The sequence below is a fragment of the Psammomys obesus genome, unplaced genomic scaffold (genome assembly GCF_907164565.1).
Source record: "Psammomys obesus unplaced genomic scaffold, mPsaObe1.curated_primary_1811, whole genome shotgun sequence".
NCBI lineage: Eukaryota > Metazoa > Chordata > Mammalia > Rodentia > Muridae > Psammomys > Psammomys obesus.
This window is the reverse complement of record NW_026585504.1, coordinates 15,528,590-15,552,957: the sequence shown is the minus strand read 5'-3', so window position 1 is coordinate 15,552,957 and position 24,368 is coordinate 15,528,590. Positions and strand designations below refer to the sequence as shown.

General features: G+C 49.6%; 1 protein-coding gene across 3 annotated transcripts; it reads right to left on the bottom strand.

The window, feature by feature from the left end:
• Positions 1 to 263: 263 nt before the first annotated feature.
• Positions 264 to 22,374, bottom strand: Pla2g4d (phospholipase A2 group IVD). 3 transcript variants are annotated; one of them, XM_055629494.1, is made up of 21 exons: positions 22,201 to 22,374; positions 17,056 to 17,131; positions 16,746 to 16,882; positions 15,430 to 15,561; positions 14,775 to 14,815; positions 14,389 to 14,431; positions 13,115 to 13,178; positions 12,767 to 12,903; positions 11,779 to 11,877; positions 11,613 to 11,650; positions 11,306 to 11,441; positions 10,915 to 11,051; positions 9,298 to 9,520; positions 5,806 to 5,920; positions 5,334 to 5,471; positions 5,016 to 5,114; positions 4,740 to 4,889; positions 4,298 to 4,464; positions 3,929 to 4,115; positions 2,435 to 2,634; positions 264 to 726 (listed from the first exon to the last, which is right to left on the bottom strand). In XM_055629494.1, exons 1-21 carry the CDS (start codon positions 22,270 to 22,272, stop codon positions 694 to 696), a joined length of 2,424 nt encoding a protein of 807 aa, XP_055485469.1. In that variant the 5' UTR covers positions 22,273 to 22,374; the 3' UTR covers positions 264 to 693. The 3 variants fall into 3 exon arrangements, with proteins under 3 accessions (XP_055485469.1, XP_055485540.1, XP_055485420.1); XM_055629565.1 differs by having other exon boundaries at positions 4,740 to 4,886; XM_055629445.1 differs by having other exon boundaries at positions 4,740 to 4,895; positions 22,201 to 22,373.
• Positions 22,375 to 24,368: the final 1,994 nt, after the last annotated feature.

The following is a 24,368-nucleotide window of genomic DNA, read 5'->3' as shown; positions in this document are numbered from 1 at the left end:
ATGCAGACCTTTAATCCCAGCACTTTGGGAGGCACAGGAAGTTGGAGCTCTGTGAATTTCATGCCAGCCTAGTCTACACAGTGAGTTGCAGGCCAGCCAGGGATGAGAGTGAGACCCTATCTCAAACAAACAAATAAGTAACCCAAAGCAAAACAAGACAAAACAACTATAAAGAACAAACCCACATGAACATCCCAAGATGTTAGGCCCAACATGAGCCTAATTTTCAGAAAGGATGAAGAGAACTCAGGAGACCAGATCTCTTCGAGGCAAAAATCACAAGAGGTTTATTTTAACCATTGCACAATGGGGTCACCCCTGCCGGTCAGCAAGGAGTGGCACTGGGAGACAATGGCCTTGGGTTTTTAAAGGACAACGGCAGGAATTGTTAGGGGTTGCAGTCTTGGCAATTCAGGATTGGATGAGGAAGCTATAAAGTAAGATAATTGGTTAATCTTAGGTGCTCAAGCTTGGCCAGTCCTGCCAAGTGTGGATTCGGCTGCAATTGAAGGTGGGGGTGGGAGTGATTAGCTCATCTTTGAAGATCAGGGCTGCAGCTTTTGGCTGGAGGTCAGGGGCTACTCAGAAGAAGGATCGAGGCCATCTGGGTTGGTTGCTAAGAAAGATCTGGGTCTGGCCATTCTTTTTGCTGAGTGAAGGTCATTGCTTGCTTGTTTTTTTAAATATCTGTCTTCACAGATGGCCAGGGTCACATTCCTTCGTTCTCTGGAAAGGTAAAATGAGGCTTTAGCTTAACCTGGACCTAAAACTCAAAAATATAGGCTTTAGAAGACATATAGGCTACAAAGTTAGTCTGATCCTTTCAAAGACACATGACAAACAAAACTCTACCTTTTTATGACGAAAAAAAAATCATAAACCAATCAACAAGCTAGGAATAAAATAGAACATTTTCCATCTGACAAAACCACTTAAGAAAACGGAACAGCAAAATAGTAGAAAGCCTCAAAGCTTTCCTTCCACACCAGGGACCAAAATAAGGATGGCTGCTCTTTTCATGCTCATTGAACATGTTGTCAGAGGTTGTAGGTATGGCAATTAGGTCAGAAAAAAAGAAACACAAGGCATTCAGATCAGCAAGAAAAAAAGTCAGAACATCTCTTCTTGTAGTTTGCAAGATCCATTATTGAATGCCCTGAAGAGTCCACCAAAAAAGTATTTAAGCTAGTAAATTTAAGATTACAGAATGCAAGCCAGGAGCCATGGGACATGCCTGTAATCCCAGAACTCAGGGAGGCAGAGGCTGGCAGATCTCTGTGAGTTCAAGGTCAGCCTGGTCTACAAAGTGAGACCAGGACAGCCAAGACTACACAGAGAAAAACCTGTCTCAAAAAAAAAAAATTTTTTTTTTCAGAATGTAAATTTAAACTACTAAAACTAACTAAATTTCCATAAGCAACGGTCAGGAAATGACATTGAAAAATAATTGCATTTATAATATCATTGAAAAGAATAGAATATCAAAACATAAATTTAACCCTAAGATTTGTGTACTGAGACATAGTGAGAGCCGGAAATAGGGAGGGGTTCTTAAATGTTTATTTCTTTGTTCTCCTGTCATATCTTAAATCCCGATTGCAGTCCCCCCTCCCTCCTCTCCTTCCAGTCCCTCCTCCCTCTTCCCTTCTCTCCCAGATCCACTCCTCCTCTGTTTCCCTTCAGAAAAGAGCAGACCCCCCCAGGGATACCAACACAGGATAACAAGTTACAATAACAATAGATACAAACCCTCAAATCAAGTCTGGACCAGGCAACCCATCAGGAGGGAAAGGGTCCCAAAGCAGGCAAAAGAGTCAGAAACAGCCCCCACTTTCCCACAAGAGCACCAAGCTACAAAACCGTAACATCATATATGCAGGAGACGGAGGAGAGACTCCTTGATTGTTGCGTCTGTCTCTGTGAGCCCCTGGGAACCCTGGTTAGTTGAGTCTGTGGGCATGGGCTTGTGGTGTCCTTGACCCCTTTGCTCCTACAATCCTTCCTAGGAAGTTTTTTGTTTGTTTGTTTTTAATTCCTGTCTTTAAAAAATAAATAAAAAAGCCTTGTAGGGAGGAGAAGGTACCGGTTCGTCCAGTTGCCTTAAGTCTCTCCAAATCCATTCTGCTTAGAGAGAAAGTAAGTGCTTGTGAAAGTTTGCCTGGTGTGCTCAGCTGTCTCATGTACTGACACTTCTCAGACCAGCTGGAAACACAGGGGAGAATGGACGGTGGGGTACAGCCCCTCTGGGCAGTGGGATAAGGTGCAGGGGAGGCCCGGGACTTGAAGAACTGTAGCTCCAGCCAGGGACACTGTGACTGGGCCTGGCTGCAGGCTGAGTTAAGTCCTTGGAAGCTGGAGGGTCAGAGTGTGGCCCTCAGAGCCCTAGAGGGTCCCCACCCCCAGAGGCCTCACGCCTGCACTCCTGATGACGTGCCTCTGGAGCCCTGCGTTTCAGAACGGTCTTCAGGGCTTGCAGGATCATGTCCTGGCTGTTCCTCACGTTGTAGTCAGAGAGCTGGAGCAGATAGTTGAATTCTTCCTCTTTGTAGGTCATGTTACACAGAGTGTAGGGGGAAAATTTCCCCATGAAATTCACTTGCCCAGCCCTGAGCTCAGCAGGGCTGCGCCGGACACCTGCCAAGGATGAAAGGAGGGTCAGGAGCAGGACCTGGAGGCTTCCACAGGTGTCCCAGCCAGGCCCAGAGGAGGATGAGACCCATGTTTTTCCTTCCAAAAACACGGATGTGGATGATGATAAACAGTTTTGAGGTAAGAGGAGTTTGTCACCCTTACACTCAGTTTAGACAGCTCATGGGGCTGCTGCATGGCTTCTTAGGAAGCTAGAACCTGAGGATGAGGAACAATGGGATTGATGAGTGGATTCTTGACGCTCCTGCTAGGAACAAAGGAAGGACTGTCTTCAGAACTCAGAGGCCTCGGCCCACCGTGTTGAGAGTAAACTGGAAGCCCAGTAGGTATAGGGCCCGGCAGCTGGCTGCTCAGAAGGCTGAGGCAGAATCGTAAATCCAAGGCCTGGTGTGCAGACTGAGATCACAGGCAGCCTGGGCAACTTTAAAACATGGGCTGGGGATGTAGTTCCTGAGCCCTTGGATTTGATACCCAGTACAAGAAAAGAAAAAGAAATGGGGCCTGGAGAGATGACTGGGCAGCTGAGGCACTGGCTGCTCTTCTAGAGAACCTGGTTGGATTCCCAGCAACCACGGGGCAGCTCACAACCATCTGTAGCTCCAGTTGCAAGGGATGATGCCCTTTCTGTCCTCCTTGGGTGCCAGGGCATGTAAATTATGCACAGACATACATGCAGGCAAAACGCCTGTATTTTTAGAAGAATAAGAAAGGAAGGAAGAGAAAAGAAGAAAAAGTAGAGCCAGAAACCAAGTATGATACTGCATACCAGTAATCCCAGCACTCAGGGAGCTGAGGCAGGAGGATTGCTGTGAAGTTGAGGCCACATTTTGAGCACCAGGTCACCTCAGGCTATCCAGAAAGATGGTATATCAAAACAAAATAGTAAGTCCAGAAGAGTCAGAATTCTGGCATCAACTAGAAAACTAGGAATAATGCACATAGGCAGACATTACATTTTTCCCACCCGAAGAAGATAGAATTCTGACAAGTTGGTGGAAATGAAGACAGGGAATGTGCTGAGGGCTTAGATTTGGAGGACACTAGAAGAAAGGCCCAGGACTCTGAGAAGGGGGTCTCAGGACACACAGGGCAGGAAAAGCGAAGGGATCATGGCAAAGTTCCAGGACAGTGATAGGACCAGAGACAAGACCAGTGACAGGAGGACAAGTCACAAAGGGAGGCCAGGGAGGGGTGGTCAAAGAGCCTAAAGCCCAGCTCAAAGCCTGTCCTGGAGGGCTATTCCACCCACCAGACAACAGGAAGGGAATGGTGTCCTCACCAGGGGCTGAGTGGTCCCTGAAGGAGCCATTGACCAGCGGGAAGTGCAGCAGAACGGGTGCCTCTGGGCAGGTGGGGTCTGAGAACAGGTAACATTCCTGGGGCTGGCGCTGGTCCTCAGGGCTGGGCTCCACACGGGGGAAGGGCAGGCCCTGAATGCTGCAGTATTTCTCCGATTGCTTCAACCCCTGGAGGAGCAGAGGGCAGTCCAGAAAGAGCCGTGTAATCTCAGACCTAGGCTAGGACTGTTCCAATTCCCACTTGCCCCCTTGGTCACAGGAATTGTGGGGCAAGTGGCACAGAGGCTGCTGCTCAACCTTAGAGGTGAGGCTGGCCAGGTGAAAGGGGTTCCCACAGAATGACTAGGTACCTTAAAGGGCAAAAATTGGTTGTAGCTGAAGGAGAGGATGAGGTCCACTTGGCGACCTTGGCGCAACAGGGAGGGAATGCTGTTGTTCATGAAGCAGCCAGCGTCAGCTATGCAGAGGTGAGGGTCCCGTGGGGTCAGCTGGTTCGGCTTGTAGTCTAGGCTGCTGTCTGATAGGAAAGGCAATGCTAGTTAGAAACAGCCACTTTTCCATAGGTAGCCCCCAGACTCCTCAGATCCTCTCCATGTCCCCTTCTCATTCCTGGAGTCGCTCTCTGAATTCAGGCCGCCTCAGCCCTTCCTCTAGGTTCCACAATGGAATCTCCAGAGCACACCACAGAAGTACATGCGTGTGCTTTCCCCGAAAACCTCCGCCAGCTAGCAGCCACAGCTCAATCCCAACCAGGAGCCTGGCCTTGTGAGGACACATGGTCATGGCCCTTACCTGCCCACATGGCAAAGTCTTTCTGGTTACGGTAGTCCTGGTGCAGCTGGAGGCCGTGGAGGAAGTTGGAGCTACGCTGGTAGAATAGCCTGCTGGTCAGACAGCCCTTAATTGCCTGGGCCAGGGCGTCTCCACAGGAGGAGGTTCCTGCTGAGGCTGAGGGCTCAGTTACTGCTTGTATGAGGGACCCCGAAAATGCCTACCCACGTTCTCCCACCAGCCTCCAGAAAGGAATGGCCTCAGCCCAGGCTCCCACCTCCAACAACCCTCTTCTACCTGAGTTTTTGACATCCTCATTGAACTTCCAGTCTTTCCTAGAGTTGATACCATACCAGATATCCATCAAGTTCGAAGAGAAAACATTGCCCCAGATACCTGAAGGCCAAATTCCAAAAAGAGGCCAGCCCTTAGGTCCCTGTACCCTGTCTTTCTCACTAAATAATCTCCACTCTTCGGTACCAATGGAAAATGGGCATGGGGAGAGCAGATCCTGCAATGGCTCTTCTGCACTGCCCCCCTGTCCCCCCCCCCCCCCCCGGGATCTGCCCAGGATGGAGCTACAGGAGTCCTGTCCAGGAAGAAGCATCCCTTTACCTTCCAATAAGCAGACTGGGGACTCAGGAAGCCTCTTCATCAGCCGCCCCATGAAGAACTCGGAGCCAAAGAGCTCAGAGGGGATAAAGGCTCCATATTTCAGGAACCCAACTTCATAGGGAGAGAACTCCACCCATTCTAATGGAATGGAAAAGAGAATCAAGGGAATGGGGGGGGGGTGAGGGAAGAGGGCGGGGACCCCACAGCTCAGTTGAGAGCCCTTGGCAGGCCTTTGGCTCCCTCCTGTCTGCTCTCAAGCCTGCAGATGTGAGGAAGGCAGACCCCTGGGTGACCATTCTCACTTGCCCCGCCCCCCACATGCACAAGCAGTGCCCCCTGGCTGGCCCCCAGGCTCAGTGATCAACCATAGCGTCCTTCCAGAAGCTAGTCACTTCGTGATTCTGGATTCTCGGGACACTCAGGGTTCAGAGGAGTTGGAATTTGTTAGAGGGTGGGATGGGTAGGATATTACCCTTGAAATGGAGGGTGTCCACGTTTGTCTTGACATTGATGCACAGGTAGAGGGGTAAGGGGTTCTGGCCCCGCTCTAGTGCAGCTCTCTGTCCTGACAGCGTCTGATCTGTCGCCTGGGGCGGAAGCATGAGGACATGAGCGTGCAGGAGCATCCTGGAGGTAGTTATGCCAACAGGGCCAAGGCAGGGTAGGAACACAGAGGGTGGTGAGGAGGCTGCAGCTCCTCTGGGTTCTGGGCTGTGTGGGTGTGTGTAGAGTGGCCCTGTGTAGCCAGCTCTGATCAGCCCTACATGCAATCCACCATATCTCCAGGTCACTCTCAGGAACTGTGATGACAGCAGCTCTTCATCTCCTCCCCATTCTGCTCTTCACAGACACACACACACACATACACACACACACACACACACACACACACACACACACACACACACACACACTCATGCACACGCCTTTCCAGGGAGCACACAGCAGTCTTTTTAGCCTATGCCATGCCAAGGGATGGGCTGCCCTTTTTGTGTTCACTTTCATGCAGCTCAAGTCTCAGCGCCTTCCAAATGCTTTTCCTGACATCCTTGCTCCACTCAACAAAATATTAAAGAAAAAAAAATGTTGAAACTGAGGACTTGAGGTTGTAACTCAGTTGATAAAACAACTCACCTAGCATGTGAGACCCTGAATTTGGGCCTTCACATTGCACAAAAAAAAAAAAAAAAAAAAGGCATGGTGGTGTATGTTAGTAATCTAAGCCCTTGAGGGACAGAAGCAGGAGGATTTAGAGTTCAAGCTACATAACAAGTTGGAGGCCAGTCTGGGCTACATGAGACTCTGTCTCGAAAAAAAATATTATAAATTATATACATAAACTCAGGCTGAAATCATTATTAGAGGATCAAATGGTAATAAATAGTAGTTTTCTTTATAATTAGGATCAAACTGTTATTTAAAGACCTCATTAAATGTACTGTCATAAGCTTCTCCCTCTATGTTAATTAGCTATTGCCACCAGACAGAAAAGTCAATTAGTAAGAGTGCAGCACATTCTAAACTGAATGTGAAGTTAAACAGTAGATCCAAAGAACACACAGGACACATTAATACAATAGAGACATTTCAAATAATCATACTGGCCTGATATATTCAATGCCATTTCAGTTAGAATCCCAACATTAACAGTGAAACACTTCTACATGATGCTACTATGAAGAGCAGAAGGCCAAGAATAGCCAGAATAATTTAGAAGAAGAATCAAAGCAGGTGCTCATTGGTCAGAAGGATTAGTACTATGAAAGCAGGCCTTCTGAACAGCAGGACCAATGCGCATAAGAACTCATAAAGACTCGCCACACGCACAGGCCTCGCACAGGTCTGCATCAGATGGGTCCCAGCGCTGAGAGGAGAAATGGACACACTCTCTCTGAAGATAGCCTCTTTGCAAATGAAAGATTAATTTTCTCCAACGAAGTCTCACTGGAGATACAATCCATTCCTAAGGGCAAGCCCCAGACCCAGCAGTAAATAACTAACACGAAAATAAAGCCAATGGAATCCTTGGAGACTGTCTCATAATATTTTGTTGGGACATTTATTTAAAAACAAACAAACAAAAAAAAAAAACCTTACAGGTCATTTGTGTGTATATTTTAGCTGCTGGTTTTAGGTTTTTATGGGATTCCTGTGTCTGCGAACATGCAGGTCTCTTTGCCTGTGTGTGTGTGTGTGTGTGTGTGTGTGTGTGTGTGTGTGTGTGTGTTTGTGGCTTTTCTTTGGCTCTTTTGCTTCTGTTTGTTCTATTCAAATTTATCTGATTTTGTTTTATCTTATTTTATTATTCTTTAGCCACCTGTATGTTTTCTAATATGAGAGAAAAAGGGTGTGAATCCGAATGAAAAGCAAGGAGGGGAGGATCCAGGAGTTGAGAGAGAGAAAGCCATAATCAGAAGCTATGAAAAAAAAAACACATCTATTTTAAATAAAAGAAAAAAATAAAAGAAAATGGCTATATTGCTGAAAGTGATCTACATATTCAATGCAGATCCCTTTAAATTCCAGTGACATTCTTTACAGAACTCAGAGTGGGTTCCAAAATCCATGTAGAAGCATGTGTGAGCACGCACATGCACACACACACACACACACACACACACATACACACACCCTAAATAGCCATAGCAATTCTGATGAAAAAGAGAGCCACAATGGAGATATTATAATACTTTATCTCAAATTATACTATAAGCCTTAATAACAAGAACAAAACAAAACAAAACCGCGTGGCACTGGCACAGTAACAGAGGCATGTAGATTGGTGAAATAGAAGATCCAGAAATACATGCACACAGCTGCAGTATCCTGATTTTTTACAAAAAACAACAACAACAACAACAAAAAAACATACATTAGAGAAAAAGTGGCTGGAGAAACTGTACAATAATGAATTCAGTTCCCCATGACTCACTCTGAATTCAAAATGGTTCAAAAACCTTAACTTTGAAGCTGATACAAGAAAACACTCCACTCCCCCAGGAAACAAAACTCAACAAACATGAGTCTAATAAATTAGTTTCTGGGTTTCAAAAGAAACAGCCATCAGAGTAAAAAGACAGTCTACAGAACAAGGGGGAAATGTCTTTGTCAGCGACTAGCCTGACAGGGGATTAATACCTGGAATATTAAATATTAAAATCTGGAATATTAAAGAGCTCAAAAGAAAAAAACCTAAGTACTCCTAACCCCAGAATCTAATCAAATTCTCAAAAGAAGCAGAAATGCCCAACGAATTTGTGATACAGCATCCTTAGGCACAAAGGAAATACAAGTCAAAATTTCAGTTCCATGCCATCTTACCCACGTCTCTGTGCTTATTATCTAGAAAATGAACCTCAATAAACACTGACAAGGACTTGAGGGGAAAGGAAAGACATTGGGAATGTTCGTTAGCACAATCACGGTGGAAATGAGTATGGAGGTCCTTAAAAAAAGGAAGCAGGCAAGCAAGCAAACAAAAAACTACCTAAAATAGAGCTATTATTCCTGGACCATTTCTGGACATCTGCCCAAGGGACTCTAACTCAGCACACCGCGACACCCATATTCACTGCCACAGTGTTTATGGTAGCCAAGTTATGGAATCAGCCTAGGTGCCCATCAAAAGATGAACGTGTACAGGAAATACAGGCCTATGCACAATGGAGCTCACTTCAGCCATGGAGAGTAACATGCAACTGTAACTGAAGAATAACTTACTCAGAAAGAAAGCAATTTTGGCCCTGGACAGTCACTAACCCTCACATTCTCTTTGTTTGTTTCTGACAGAGTCCCTGTGTACCAGGCTTGCCTGCATTCCCTATGTAGTCCCTGCTGGCCTTGAACCCCCTTTGCCCTGACCTCCCAAGTGCTAAGATCCAATGCAGTCTCTCAGAGCCTCTTCCACCGTCAGTAGAAGCACATGAAGGTAGAGCTGTGCCGTGCTGCTGAGAAGGGAGGATACCTTTCCGTGCAGCTTGGCTGCCAGCACCAGGCCCCACAGGTCTGCTATGCTGGGTGGGTGGCCCTGCTCTGCCCGCAGCTTCAGCGTCTGGCGGTAGCTTGCCAACTGTTCAGGGAAGAATTCCTTCAGTAGGCTCTTAGCCACATGCTTCCTGGTATGGCTGATGTGTCTCTCAAGGTCCTGCTGTGACCACTCTGGGTCCTGGTACAGATGGGCCATTGTCCTGGGGCCAAAAGGGGACAAAGCGGGACAAAAGATGAGGACCAACCCTAACCCATGCCTAATCCCTGAGGGAGGGGTTGTTGAGGTTCTCCCTCCCGAGACAGTCTTGGAACTTCCATCTAGTCCCGGGATGGGTACGGGTATGGGTATGGGCATTTCATACCAGAATGGGCAAGAAATAGGCCTTATGCAGCATGGAGAGGAGCGTGGTCTAGGACTCTGAGGGATGTAACTAGAAGAGCCCGGAAAGAGGAGATGTGGCGGTTTGGAGAGTGGAGGAGGACAGTGTGGCAGCTTGGAGGAGACCGAGAGAAACGTTTCAGCTCAGCGCAGTGGCTTGGAGAAGGCCATTTGCTGTGTTTGCTGTTGATGAAGACTGGCATAGCCCCAAAAGAACCCACTGACCGCAAACAGCAGCACGAAGGAAAGGGGTCTGCGCCCCCCACTAACCTTCTCTTTCTTACCTCCGCCTAAAGGGCTGGTAGAAGGGAGGTAGATACCCCAAATAAAATAGAGTTTAAAACCTAGCACAAACACCTAATGTCATGTGTCAGTGACTTACATGAATAAATCTGTAATAGTGAAATGGTTGGGCCCCTGTTTGTGTCTGGGGGAGGGGCTGCAGAGTGGGCTTAGTTATCTTTGTATAAAGAGCATTCTCTCAGGCTGAGGATATAGCTCAGTGGCAGACTATTTGCTTGATGTATACAAGGCCCTGGGTTCAATTCCCAGCACTGCCTGAAAAAGAACATTCTTCCTTTTCTTGATCTTTCTCCCTTTTTTGCCTTCTTTATTGTTTAGACAAGCTCTCACTAGGAACTCATGGCAATCCTCCTGCCTTAGCCTTAAAGTACTAGGATTACAGGTATGGCCACCATGCCCAGCTCAGTATGAGAGAACTTCTTGACCTCAGTTTCCTCTCCTGTACTACATAAACAGTAAGGGAAATTCCCTCAGAAAGCAGTGTGAGCCCAAAGCATCAACTGTGAGGCCAGCTGGAGGGCCTGGTGGGTGTCACTTGGACCACTGCCTGCAATGAGCTGCCTCCTGCCGACCTATGAGTGTGTCTCTTATCACACACATTTTGGAGATAAACCCACTGAGACTCAGGGAAGTTGCTCGAGGTCACCAAGGCCTTCGAACAGGATTGCCAAACTCAAATCCAGTCCTTTCTGGGCCCTCCCTCTTCCAGCTCCTTAGGACCTAAGAAAAGCCCCCTGACATCACTGTGCTTCCGGCAGGACTTCCGGTTAAGGCGGTTTCTTCCTTTTGAGAAAGCTGCTTGGGCCCCATCAGCTCACAGTGCTCTCTCCACACGGGATCGCCCTGGGCATCCAGTCTGCCCCTACTCTGGGATCTGGTCATCTTTGCTGTTCCAGTCCCTGTGACTCTTACCATGTAGAGCCTGATATGCCAGTGATATAGGTCACACAGTCCAGGAGGCCCAGCTTCTGAAGTGCCCACAGGTGGCCGTAGAGTGAGATCATAGACCGCACACCTCCTCCTTCAGCACTGATGGCCACAACTGGAACCTGGACCACACAGAGTTGCAGACCAGCTCAGCAAGATGGGGATACGCTGCCTGCTGCCTCACTCAAGCCTGCTCCCTGCCTCCAGGGACTGATGAGGTTATCATAGGTTCGGAGGGACACCCTCCACCCGGAACAGAGCCTCCATAGAGAACAGGAGTCCTACCTTCCCAACGGTCCAGTTCCATCCTTTGAGGAAGTAAGAGGGCACAAGGCAGCCCAGAATTTCTATACCCATCCCTAACACATCCCCAAACCTCATCTTCCTTCAAGTCTTTATCCAGTTGCAGGGCCTGCTTCAGGGCGGTGGCCACCACCTGCTTCCTCCTGCTTAGGAAGGCCTGCTCCTCGGGACTGAGTCCATAGCCCAGCCGCACAGCCAGCTCCTTAGGGCTGGGATGGTAGAGGGTCCAAGGGTTACGAGAAAACTGTACGGCTCACTCCTTAATCAACCAAGCCCATGGCAAGCATCTGAAAAAACACCCTGTCCTACCCGAGACGAGCACCAATGCATAACATTCCCTCCCCACCTTCTCTGTTCCCACGGAGATCAGGGTCTCTTACCAGCAGTCTGTCTTAAATTGCAGCTTTGCTTCTGGGATCTAAAATCAAAGCGAGAGACCTCGTTCAGAATATCCTGGACCCCGAGGGAGTGATGGGTATCCCTGGGATATGCGGGCCCCTTTGTTCTATTCCTATTGGCATTTCCCCTCCAGCTGAGGCCACTTACATTCGGAGCCGGAATGTCCACGGTCACCTCCTTCCCTGGGGCCAAGGACGTCAGGGGTAAATTGAAGGATGGAGCTATGGTTTTTGAGTTTCCAGAACTCTGAAGGGAAACATTCTTCCATTCATTCATTGATTCATTCATTCAACAAACTCCGAGTGTCTAAACTGCAAACAAGACATCCTTTCCATGATAATACAAAGTTAATTCTAACAATGACAAATAAGGATGGCTGGTACTGCTTGCAAAAACACTGTTCTCTCTGATTCACACGGGTCAATTTGTGGCTGGGAGTGGTGGCACACGCCTCTAATCCCAGCACTCGGGAGGCAGAGGCAGATGGGATCTCTGGGTTTGAGTCCAGCCTGATCTACACAGTCAGTTCCAAACCAGCCGTGCTACTAGCGAGACCCTGTCTAAAAATTTTTCTCAAAGAAAAGAAATGGGTAATGAACTGATGTCAGCAGTGTATTGCCAGCACAGCACGGGGTAATAGGGTAGGAGACTGCAAACAAACAGAGGCATGGAGGAGCTGTATGATATGAGTGAGATCATCACTGAAGAGGTTTTGCTTAAGCTAAGATGGGGAGGAGGAGAAGCAGGAGGCAGAAGAGGTCAAGGAGGTATTGGAGGGAGCCAGGGGACCTGAAAAGCACTTGGCATGTTTGAAAAGCAAAAGGAGAATAGGATAGCCAGAGCATCAAGGAAGACCTTGGACAAAAATGAGGCAGCAGAACTGGAGGAGGCCAGGACGCATGCTGTCTATGTGGGCACAGGCAGGTTTTGTTCTACCAGCCCTAAGTCCTCTGATGGAGGAGCCATCAGAGGTGAAAGATTGACACCATGCAGCCATCCTCCAGCCCCTGCTGATGCTCCGTGTCTTCCGAGTGTGGGCCTACCTGGGAGGGGTTGGCAAGAGCACAAGAGGCCTGGCCTTGGTAGAGCTAGCCAAAATCTAAGGAGGTGAGAGAGCTGGGCAGCAGAGGCTCACCCTCAGGTTCCCATCCAGCTCTGTGTCCCGGCCCCTCACATAGTGAAAGCACAAGGTAGAGGCTGTGTCCAGGGCAAATGTCTGTGTGCCCTCATAAGACCCCTTCAGCACAAGCTCCAGCTCTACTTTGTCCTGACCTAGGGAAGAGATGTAGCAGATGAGAACGAGGGAAGAAAAAGCAGCAACAGTGTGCCTATCTGTAGAGGAGGGTTCTAGAGGGGGCCTCCCCCAGCCTGCTCATGTCACAGCCCCGTGGACTCCCAGCTACGACAGAGATGTTCCCTCCCTGTGCACGTGTCCCAGTAGCCTCTGCCCTCCACGGTCCAGGCAGAGCCCAGGAGTTCTCACCTGCTGCCACGGTGGTGTTCCGGGCTCTGTCCACACAGACATCCAGCTGGGACAGTTCTCGGGCCTGGAGCAGACGGCATCACAGGTAAGGAATTCTACAGGGTAAGCTGAGGTCCCCTCTACCTCAACTCTGAGCCCCACTGAGTCTCAGCCAAAGCCACCACACGGACCATGAGAAATGAGGATCAGAATGGGACTAGACAGAACCCCCATTCACAGCCATCTCTGCCTGCTGCAAACCGCTAAGCCTGCTCTCTGTGTGAAGCATCCAAGACAGTTCATCCCCACCTGTCCCCGGACGCCGAGCATCTGAGCGCTCTGAAAGCCCCCAGCTCTCAGGCTCAGGTCTCTGTTGTAACTCGAGTCTTCATCTTACAGACTCCCAAGTACTGCGTGGGAATCTCAGGCTCACAGGCTGGAGGTGTCAAAGACGCACTTAGAGCCACACTGACCAGAACACCACTTGATTATCCTCAGCAGCGCTGACTTGCCTTCAACACTCTGCCTGTGAAGCCGGGTGGCTGCTGCAGGACTGAAACTCACTATGTAGACCAGGCCGGCCTCAGATTAATTGGCCTCCTACTTCTGCCTCTCAGGTGCTGGGATTACAGACATGCGCCAAGGTGCCAGGCTACACTGTGAATTCCTTCTAAAGGTAAACCAGCCAGCAGACAGGCACTTCGCAAGCCCTGACAATGATTGGCCGGGGTGTGCTCCAGGGGTCGGTTCCAGGTTTTATTCACCCGGGGTCATGAGCCCCACATCCAAGAAGCAGCTTTCCAAGCAGCGCTCGCCACCTTGTGGCCGTTATTGCCCACTGCAGTCCCATGGGAGCTCAAGGAGATGCTAAAAGATGAGCTAGCACATCGCACTAGAAACCCTCTCCAAACCTCAGTGACCCCAATATTAATAAATGATGATGGGTTTGGCACGCAGGACTTCACTACGACATCAGGAAAGAATCCGAGTCAATCCCTGAGGACTCTGCGCTCATTGCACATAACTAAACGCCATCAGAAAGCACCTCAGGTTTTTCAACGGTCCCTCGGCCATCAAGTTAGAAGCCAGAACCCTCTCAGCACAGCCTCCTCCCCTCTTTCCATCAGCTCTTTGACTCTAGATCCCTCTAAACCCCACAGCTTCAGGGGGCCACCTGGCTGGGAGTCTGAGGTAGTTTTACCACTTCTGTCTTGTCCCTTCTCCTCCACACTCCAGAATCCCAACCCCAGTTTTCCCTCCTCTGAATCTTGGCTGAGTCACAGGAAGGTCGTTACCACAAGGACATTGTTGGTGATGAGGTTTTCTGGAGGGTCCAGCCTGGAAAAAATCGAAATATCCATTCTGGGCTTCCAGAAGCAAAAGTGTTCTGCACTGACCCATCCTCACCACTCCTAGGCCACAGGACATTTCCCTGGGTGATGCGGGATCAGGGGATGTTACTGTGGACAGCAAGGTGAAAGGAGAATACAGGACAGGGAGGGGAAATGCTAGCCATCCTCATCCTTGATCCCAAGAGAGCCCCCAGACCTCCCTGCTAGGGTTGGGGGGATGAAGCAGGGTGGCCCAGCTGGACAGACCAACAAGGAACCTGGATCAGGGTCAGTTTTCTGAGTAAAGCTTGTGTCCCCAGCCACTTGCCCGGCTGCTTATTCCTACTCACGTTCTTTCCACCAGGAACTCCACATCTAGCTCTTCCGGTCCCTGTGATCGAAAAGGGTTACAAGTCACCAACATTTATAGTCGACACCGTTTTCTTAAAAGCATTACCCCGCCGTCTCTAGCAATATTTCAGGAATGCGTGCTATTGTGACTATAATACAAAATTAAGGAATTGAGGTCTAAGGGAAGAGAAGCTACCCACTAAATTACCTGAGGCTAGGACTAAAGAAGAACAAATCTTCCTCCCTTCTGGATCCCCAAACCCTGATGGGGCTGAAGGCAAAAGACAAGGAGCTCAGCCAAAGGTAACCTGAGAGAATCCAGGCCCTACTTCTCTCCCTGCTGAGAAGACTCCTGAACCCCAGAATTCTACTCTCCCCGCCTCAAGCCTGCAGCAGAAAACTGGGCCAGACCTTGGTGGGACAGAGCTGGAGTCCCCTGAACCAGAGTGATGCTCCCATACCGCCTGCCCATGGTTGCGCCGAGCAGTGTTTTGAGGGCTACCCTGCAGGTGATGAAAGCTCTGGGCATGTTAATGCTGTCTGCAACAGCAGCTAGGTAGGCCAGCTCTTGTCCTGTGGGTGGGTACAGCCAGCAGCGTCCTGGCAGTTAGGAAAAGTTGAGCAATTTTCTTAGCCCGGAGCCTTCTCACCCACCTGAGGATTCAGGCTTAAGGTTTTCTGGAGCAGTTGGCCAGGGAGAATTTCTGAGACATCATAGGAGACTTTGAAACAGATGTCATCTTTCGTAATTAAGTTTTCGGCACAGACTGTCAGTTCCAGAATATTCTAGGGACCAGGGACATAACATAGTATCAAGTCATTAAAACAATAGCTCACAAACAAATGCAAAAGAAGTATACAGAAATCCAGTTAACATTCCTAGCTTCTCCTCGTGTCTTTAAATGTTAATATATTATTTAATAGTCATCCAAGAATATAAAGTGTTTGGATCTAACCTACCGCCAGCACCTCCTCTCCTTTACTGTCCACAACTCCTACCATCTTCATGTGCTTTCTCATGTTCTCTCTTTCTTTCTCTGGCTTATTGCTTACTGCTGTCTGTATGTGTACAAGTGTGGGACCATCTGCCGGGCCCAAATTACAAAGAAAACTGAAAGTTGAAAAACTGTCTTCCTAGGCAGGGCATGGTGGCTCATGCTTGCAATCCAGCAGTCAGGGGACAAAGACAGGAAGATTTCTGTAAGTTCAAGGCCAAACCTAAACCTACGTAAAAAGAGCCTATCTCAATGACAACAACGCCCCCCCTCCCCCCGAACCAAAAGCTGGGTATGGTTGCACATCCCAAATCCAACCACTCTGAAGGCAGAGTCAGGTAGATTTCTGTGAGTCTGAGGCCTGCCTGGTCTACATAGTGAGCTGTAGGCCAGCCAGAAAGCAAGCAAGCAAACAAATAATATTTTAAAATTTCTTTTGGGGCAAGCAATATGGTTCAGTGTTTAAAGGTGCCTGCTGGCAAGCCTGACAAACTGAGATCCATCCCCAGGACCCAGATGATAGAAGGAGAAAAATGGACTCGCCATCATTGTCTTCCGATGTGCTGAGGTACACACAGGCACATGTACACAGAATGAATAAACAAATGTAGTCTGGAAAAAGTTCTCAACTGGTCTTTGCTGGTTCCCTAACACACCCCAAAGGCAAGTGCTAGATACCGGGTAACACTTTTCTATGCAATCCCCCTTTAGCCCTACAGCAGCCCCATTAAGAAGGAATGCTTTCCATTCCCGAATCATTGATGGGGAGAAGAGCAGCAGCTTGCCAAAATCAGTTCCACGGCCAGGGAGTGGCAGGACCATGTTCATTCCTTCACATTCTTTTGTTCATTGAGTCTGGCGCACAGACGCCCTCCTTCCCTGAGTTCTGGACCCTGCTTGATCCCAAGCCCCTCATGTGGAGGGAAGGGGCATGGGCTGTCCACCAGCGAGTGGCTGGTGCTACCTAACAGTTACCTTGACCTGACTCTGGATGAGGAAACTGAAGGTCTCATTCCATACAGGATGAGTGGCGCTGGTGACTGTTTGGGTCTTGAATTTTACTCCAGGAGCTGTTGTCAGCTGCAGAGCCACGTACGGATCTACGGTACTCACTGACAAAGTCAAGGGGGCCGGCTGTCAGAGAGGGAGATGTCCATACATTCTTCCCAGGGAGTTTGCCCAGGACCCTACCACAACCCCAGGGTCCACTGAGAGCAGCTAAGCCCTATCCCAAAGAGTAACTGACCTTTCCCTTGGGAGCCAGTCCCCACCCACAGGCACTCACGAAGATCACTCCAGGGCAAACTCCGAGCCTCCAGGACCTTCACAGTGAGCCTGTGACAGAAGACAGAGGCCTCCTCCTGCAGAGAGACCCCAACCTCCTCAGTTATCAGCAGCTTCTCAAACCTGGAGACGCTGCACTGCCCGGCGCCTGACCACACTCATCAATCCAGGACATGGTGATGCTGCCAGGATGCCAAACCTTCCAGGAACACCTTCAGAGACCAAAAAGCCTCTGTCTACCACTGTCCTTGGGGTTATGATCCTGGCCTTTGTTAGTCATGGAACAGCAGATAGCCTGGGGGGGTAGTTGGTGGGGTCCTCTCCCTTTCAGGGACAGAATCCCAAGTAGAGCAGACAAAGCAAGGAGCGAGCCTCCTCACTGGTCAGGAAGATGGTCACCTCCAGATCTTCCGGAGAGGGATGGCCTTTGCGGAAGCAGTCCACTCCTCTTCCTTTGCGTCTTTCCCATGTCGCAGGGAGGGCTGAGCCAAGGGAAGCCAGCAGCCCACAGTTTTCGCAAGTTCTGAAATGTGTGTTGTGCATGATTATCTTCTCAGCCTAGCACACCGCCATCTTGGGGAGTTCAGCTTTGTCCCCTTGCAAAAGAACTATAGTCCAGGTGGGCTTACTGACTGTTTCTACCCCCTCACGGAAGGAGGGCCATGAGACCCTCTCCCAAGTATCCCGAGGCTCTCTTCTCCTTGTGGTATGCAACTCTGCCTTAATGGCATGTGGCCTCAGGGAAGGTCTAGAGTGTATGTGGGCAGAGAGGAGACCAGCGAAGGGCATTCCATCTATGTGGCTATGGGAAAGCCACCATCCGTACTGGGTTAAAGAGTTTCTGATGTTTTGCAGGGAGGAGCAGGCATGGTCCTGCAGATAAGCCCTCGCCTATACTCTGATTTGCTGCACTTAGTTGTTGGGAGCTCGAAAGAGAGGTGGGTGATGTTTATGTCTTCCCCTGGGGAAGAATTTTATCATCCGTGATTGTGGTTCAGCCACCTGTAGTTAATCGGGCGTGAATTAGGCAACTCTAGGAAGATCAGACCAGCGAAGTGAATGGTGGGTGAAAGGTGATCGTGTATTCATATACTCATGAGGCATGTGAAGCCTCAGGTAAGTGCAAGAGAAAGCAAGAGGATGCCAAGAAGGCAACCAGAGGGCAGCAGTGCCCAGCTGAGAGTCATGACAGAGCAGGGCACTAGGGGAGTAGCTGGTTTCACCACAGCTGAAATCCCTTCGCACTCCTGGGAACCAGGGCACTCCCTGTTTTCTTCGATTAGGGTTTGATTGCCCAGCTTTTTCTAGGTAACCTATGCAGACAAGCCCCATGGTCTGGAGGATCCCTGGAGGATCCCAGGGAAGGTCATTGGCCTTGCATCCTCTTGACAAAGAGCATGCCCAGAGGACAGCATCTGTGGTGTGTGGTTCCAGCAGGAAAGGTCCACACAGGGAGGACCCTTTAAACAGGGCGTTATGTGCATAGGAGGGGACCATGAAGGGACACAGATGACAGGAGCCGCAGTGGGCACCGCTCATATGAAGGCACAGACATAATAATCCTGGAGACACTTGACCCAGCAGCCCTGAGGAGAATCCACTGAAGTGCCTCAAGATAAGAAAACCCCACACTGGGGCTTCTGCCTCTCAGGCTCTGCCACCAAACAAGCCCATACTGACTCTGACTAAGAAAGAGCTAGTGGGACCCTCATCTCCTGCACCCCCTCTGCTCTCATCCAAGGCAGCCAGAGGCTGTGTGGTGAGCATCGGGAACCGCAAGCAAAAACACAGAGGTATTGTGAAACCTGAGAAGGTCTCCTGTCGTGCCTCTACGCCTGCTCCAAAACCTGCATGGCCAGAAGGTCCTCGGACCCACCGCAGCTCACCTGGGTTTTGCACAGGTGCTTCCTACTAGAGTCTGAAGGAACCCAATGTACTTCTCCCCACAGAGAACTGTAACGCATGAGGAACCAAAAGGATGGCTCAGGAGGAGGCCCGTCCCAGCATCTACCCCCTCCGTGGCTCTAGGCTGAATTTTCCTGTCATTTTAGTCACACAAACACAGAAAGAGAGACAATGAGAGAGAGGAGGAGGAGGAGGAGAGAAAGGATTAATTCTAGCAAACCCAGCAGCATTTCAAACCCATAGTCCTTAAGTTAGAGTTAATGACTGCCAGGAACCTACTCAGTTTTTAGGCACCCACCTCCTCCATCTCCTCCCCACTCAGGCCCTCCACTGTCTGAGACACAGGAGGTGATGCCTGGGTTGGTGCTGCTCTGTGGGAGTTGTGGCATGTCAGTGCCCCACTCTGAGACAGAGGACCTACATAGGCAACAGGCCTTGCTAACCTGCCTCTCTGGCCAGGCTGAGACCCCACAAGCCTACAGCCTATGGACTTTAGCAGGGGCTGGGGAGATGGTTCAGTTGATAACGTGCCTACTGCTCAAATATGAGTACCAGGGTCCACATCCCCAGCCCTGACGTAAAAGCCAGACACGACAGCGCACGTCTCTAACCCCAGCACACAGAGGAGGCAGAGATGGCTGTATCTCTGAAGGGCATTGGCCAGCCAGTCTAGTAAACCCAATGAGCTCAGTGAGAGACCCAAAGATGGACGGTGATGAAAGAAGATATCCGGTGTTGACCTCTGACCTCCACATGCACATTTGTGCACAAGCATATAATCCTCCCACAAAACAAACAAACAAAGCAAACAACACTGACCATTTCTCCCTGTAGTCACTGGGAGCATCTCAGCATCAAAAAGTCCCCCATAACTTGGCATGTTATCTTTGTCTGAGACCATTGCTGAGACAGCATGTTCACAGCACTGTAGCCATAATCACAACTGCTCATTACCAGGGATTTAAGGCGGACTCTAGAGGCAGGTTGCTGGCTTTGGTACTGCCTGCTACTCACTGCATGAGCCTGGACCAGTCACTAAACGTCCCCATTTTCTTATCTGGAGTGAAATAACAGTAGTATTGCTCTCATAGAATGTTCTCAGGGGGTCAGGGGCAAAAGTAAGGAAGAAGTAAGGAAAAACATAAGCGTTTCCCCCCCTAGAACTTCAAAAACAAACAACACCTGGGGTCGTAGCTCAACGGTAGACTCTTATCAAGCTTGCCTAAGACTATCAGTGCATGGGAGTTGGGAGATTTCTAGATAATTGCTTTCATTGCTGTTGGCAAACTGCTTCTGTGGGCCTGGCTGCTACCAAAAGTCTCATTAGTCACACACACACACACACACACACACACACACACACACACACACACAATCAACCCCCCAAGAACCACTCAAAAAATTTCCATTTTATAATGTGGGACCTGAGACTCAGAAAGTTTAACAGGCCCAGAGCCGAGATTTAGAAAGTTACAGAGTTAACTTTCAGATGCCAAGGCCAGATCTCACAACCTTGCTTTCTTCATAAAAACACCACATCCCCCACTGCCCTTGAGACCGTGACATCCTAGAATCTTTTCATTTGCTTTTGATTTAGTGGATTATTTAGCCACCACATTAGCAGCATGAGTCTTTCCTAGGACACGAGGCATCATTTTCACTGTAGGAAGACGTTCCCATATGAAACGGCATCGTTGAGGTCATCGTTGGCTGACCTCAGATGCTTCTGGTAGGGCCCTCGAGCCACATTATCTCATCAAAGGTCTCAGCCACTCTCTCTCTCTGCCCACACCGGGATGGTGTAGCCTCCCCATCCCTCCTGCCTGTGGAGAGGCCCAGGACCTACATTTTGCCAGGAAGGTTTGCAAGAGGCTCAATGCCTGTCTCTACCGGTGGCAGGTGTGGCTTAAGGGAGATGGGAGCCTCCAGAGTCTGGTACAGGGTATCACGATCATGGCTCCTAGTCTTTGGCAGACTGAGAGGGTGAACCCCTCCACCCTTTCCCCAATGGCTGTGACTCCCTGTCCAGTTCTTCTGTGAGTCAGGCTGAGCTGTTGGGTCCACACTGAAGCTCCTCACAGAACCAGTGGGATGCCCAACCAGCTCTGCCATCCATTCTCCTGCCACCAGGAAAAGCTCCAGTCCCCAGTCAGCAGCAGAGAAGCCCAACAAGCAGCTGCTGGAGCTCACTTGTTTCAGGAGCCACTTTACCAACTACGAGGGTGGGACATACTAGTCAACATACTAGAAACACCAGTTGGGAGCAAGGTACTCCCCAAATATGGGGCAGACTTGGGCTCCCATTTGTTTACTCCTGGGTCTGGACCCAGAGTAGGCGAGAGGAGGATTTGTGCCCCCCACACTAGGAAAATCAGCTGGAACTTATATTTCTTGAACCATTATGGGATGTGGGGCTCCTGAGAGGAGGGAGACTGGCTGGCGCCTGCACTACCCTGTCACAGCAGGATGTTTCCACTGGTGACCGACTTGGGGATGGGTCCTCTCAGACTCAGGCTAGGACGACAAATCTTGCCTCCCAGTGGAAGCAGCCCTTTCCAACCCTGTCCCCCACCAGGTGTGTCCAGGCTGCAGTGCCCAAGTCTTTTCCAGGATCAGTAGCTTAGGCTGGGTCTCAGGACCCCAGTGAGAAAGCCATCAAGGTCAGTAAGTGAAACAAAGGATTCTGGAGAGCCACCTTGGAAACTTGGTGCCCCTGATGGACGCCATTGGGGCAGACAGAGGAGCTGTTGCTGCTGGCCTTCGTCTCTAGGACAGGATGAGGGAGGGCTGAGAGGAGGAGTGAACAGTTTGTGGGAACTTTGGCCCGGGTGCGGCCTCGGAGCTCTTGAAGGCGGAAAATAATTGGCCTGAGGATTCAAGACAGAGAGAGCCACAGGGCTCCATTTTGTTCCAGGAAGTCCACTGGCCTTTCGTGGTGGGTCATGAACTATGGGCCTGGTGGGTCTCTTCAGGGAGAAGCAGCCACTGTTCTCTGGTGTGGGGCACGGGAGCAGCCCTGAGGAACCCCCCCCCCAGAGGATGTTTCTGTCTCACGGTCCCCAGGTCCCCACGTTCCCACTTCTATGGGTGCTGCTTACCCTCTACCCGTACTCCCAAGCACCAAGCCCCCTTTCCCCCAGCCACACAGAGACTAACGCCACCTTCCCTTCAGCTACAGCAGGCTTTTTGGCCCCAGGCTCTCCCGATTGTTGGCCACCGGCCCGGCCCAACGTACTGTTACCTGGTAAGGATGGCCAGATAGTCTCTCAGGTGACCGGCTCTCCATGCCAATCCTTCTAGCTCCACTCCACATCCAACTCCTGCCAAGACGCCAGCTCCCTAGCTGGATGCAGTAACTGTCCCCTGGGGGGGACTGTGGCTCTATAAATAACAGGTGACTCCACCCCCCAGCTGACATAGTCGCATAGTACTTCTTATCTTCCTGAAAAGGCTGGCTTAACTAGCAGCTCCAGAAACCTCTGGCAGAAAACCAGGTCTCATGGGCGGAGCATGCTTCCCAGGGCTGAAGTTCCAGAAAAAAAAAAAAAAAAACAAGGACAGCCAGGAGGAACAGATAGACAGTGGGCAGGAGTTTGGTTCCTCTAAGGCAGAGGGCAACACCATCTGAGTCAGGCCATCCCTGGGGGAGAAGCAGGGGGCTCCTGAGCTCAGACATGGACCCCTTAGCGCTCCATGAAGCAAGGAGCTTAGGCCCTAAAGTGAAGAGCAGCCCAGTGTGGGCGCCACACTCACAGCCCCTCACCTCCACGCCTACTCACACTCTGCTTCGGCAGAGCCTAGAAGTGTATGGGGCTTTTCTTTCTTTCCTTTGTTTTTTCCCTTCCTTGGTGTGAATGTGTGTGTGTGTGTGGGTATGTGGATGCGGAGGCATGTGTGCACAGGTGCAAATGTGTGGAGGCCTGAGGCTGATGTCAGGTGTTTTGATTGCCCCCGCTTTATTCACTGGATGCAGTACTCTTTTATGATCTATTTTTATGTATGTGTACCTGTGCATCTACGCACATGTTTGCTATGGATCTGTAGGAGGCCACGGGGGCCAGGGTCGTGTGTCAGACCCCCTGGAGCTGGAGGGCAATGGTGAGCTGTCTGATGTGAGGTGGTGGGAACCAAACTCTGGTCCTCTAGAAGAGTAGCATGGAGCTGGGCATGGTGGTGGCACACACCTTCAGTCCCAGCGCTTGGGAGATAGAAGCAGGCAGATCTCTTTGAGTTCCAGGACAGCTTGGTCTACAGAAGGAGTTCCAGGACAGCCAAGGCTACACAGAAAAACCCTATCTGAAAAAAAATAAATAAATAAAATAAATGTAAAAAAGGAAGAAGAAAGAAAAAGAAAGAAGAAATAAAAGAAAAGAAAAGAGAGTAGTGTGTGGTGCCTCAGCCATCTCTTCTGAACACAGATTTTATGTGACTGCTGGGGAGCCATACTTTGGTCCTGCGCTTACCCCACAAGCGTCTTAGTCACCATGCTATCTCCCTAGAGGTTTTCTAACAGAAGCAAATGGCAGACTTCATAGTCAGAAAACTTGCAGGTCATGAACAGCGTAGAAGAAGCCACCTGCTTGCTTAGTGTGCACGGAACCCTAAGTGTGCTCCTAAAATGACCCGAGTGTCAGTTCATCATACATCAAAGAATAAATGGCCAGTAGGGTGGCTCAGCAGGCAAAGGCTCTTGCCACCAAGCCTGACAACTTGAGTTTGATAATTGGAATCCCCGTGGTGGAAGGAGTGAACCAACAAATGAAACCGAATAAATGCTAACTCACTAAAAAACAGTCGGCTGGAGGGACGGCTCAGCCGATAAGAGCACTGGCTGCTTTTCCACAGGTCCTGAGTTCAATTCCCAGCAACCACATGGTGGCTCACAACCATCTATAACTGTAGTCCTGTGAGATCTATGCCTTCTTATGATGTGCAAATGTACACGCAGACAAAACACCCCTATACCTAAAGTACATAAATAAATACATCATTGCTGAGTGGTTGTGGTGCATGCCTTTAATCCCAGCAGTTGGGAGGTAGAGGCAGGCCAGCCTGGTCTACAGAGTAAGTTCCAGAACAGCCAGGGATACATAGTGAGACCCTCTCTTAAAAAAAAAAAAAAAAAAAAAAAAATCTAAAAATATTCTTACTGAATCAGCCAAAGCAGAAAATTGAGAATGGTCTGTGAACAACTGAAAAGTGTTCAAGTAAGAAATATTTCTTTATTTTTCAGATTGATTTATTATGTATACAATGTTCTATCTGCATGTACACTTGCAGACCAGAAGAGGGCACCAGATCTCATTATAGATGGTTGTGACCCACCATGTGGTTGCTGGGAATTGAACTCAGGACCTCTGAAGAGCAGCCAGTGCTCTAACCTCTGAGCCATCTCTCCAGCCCCCAGTT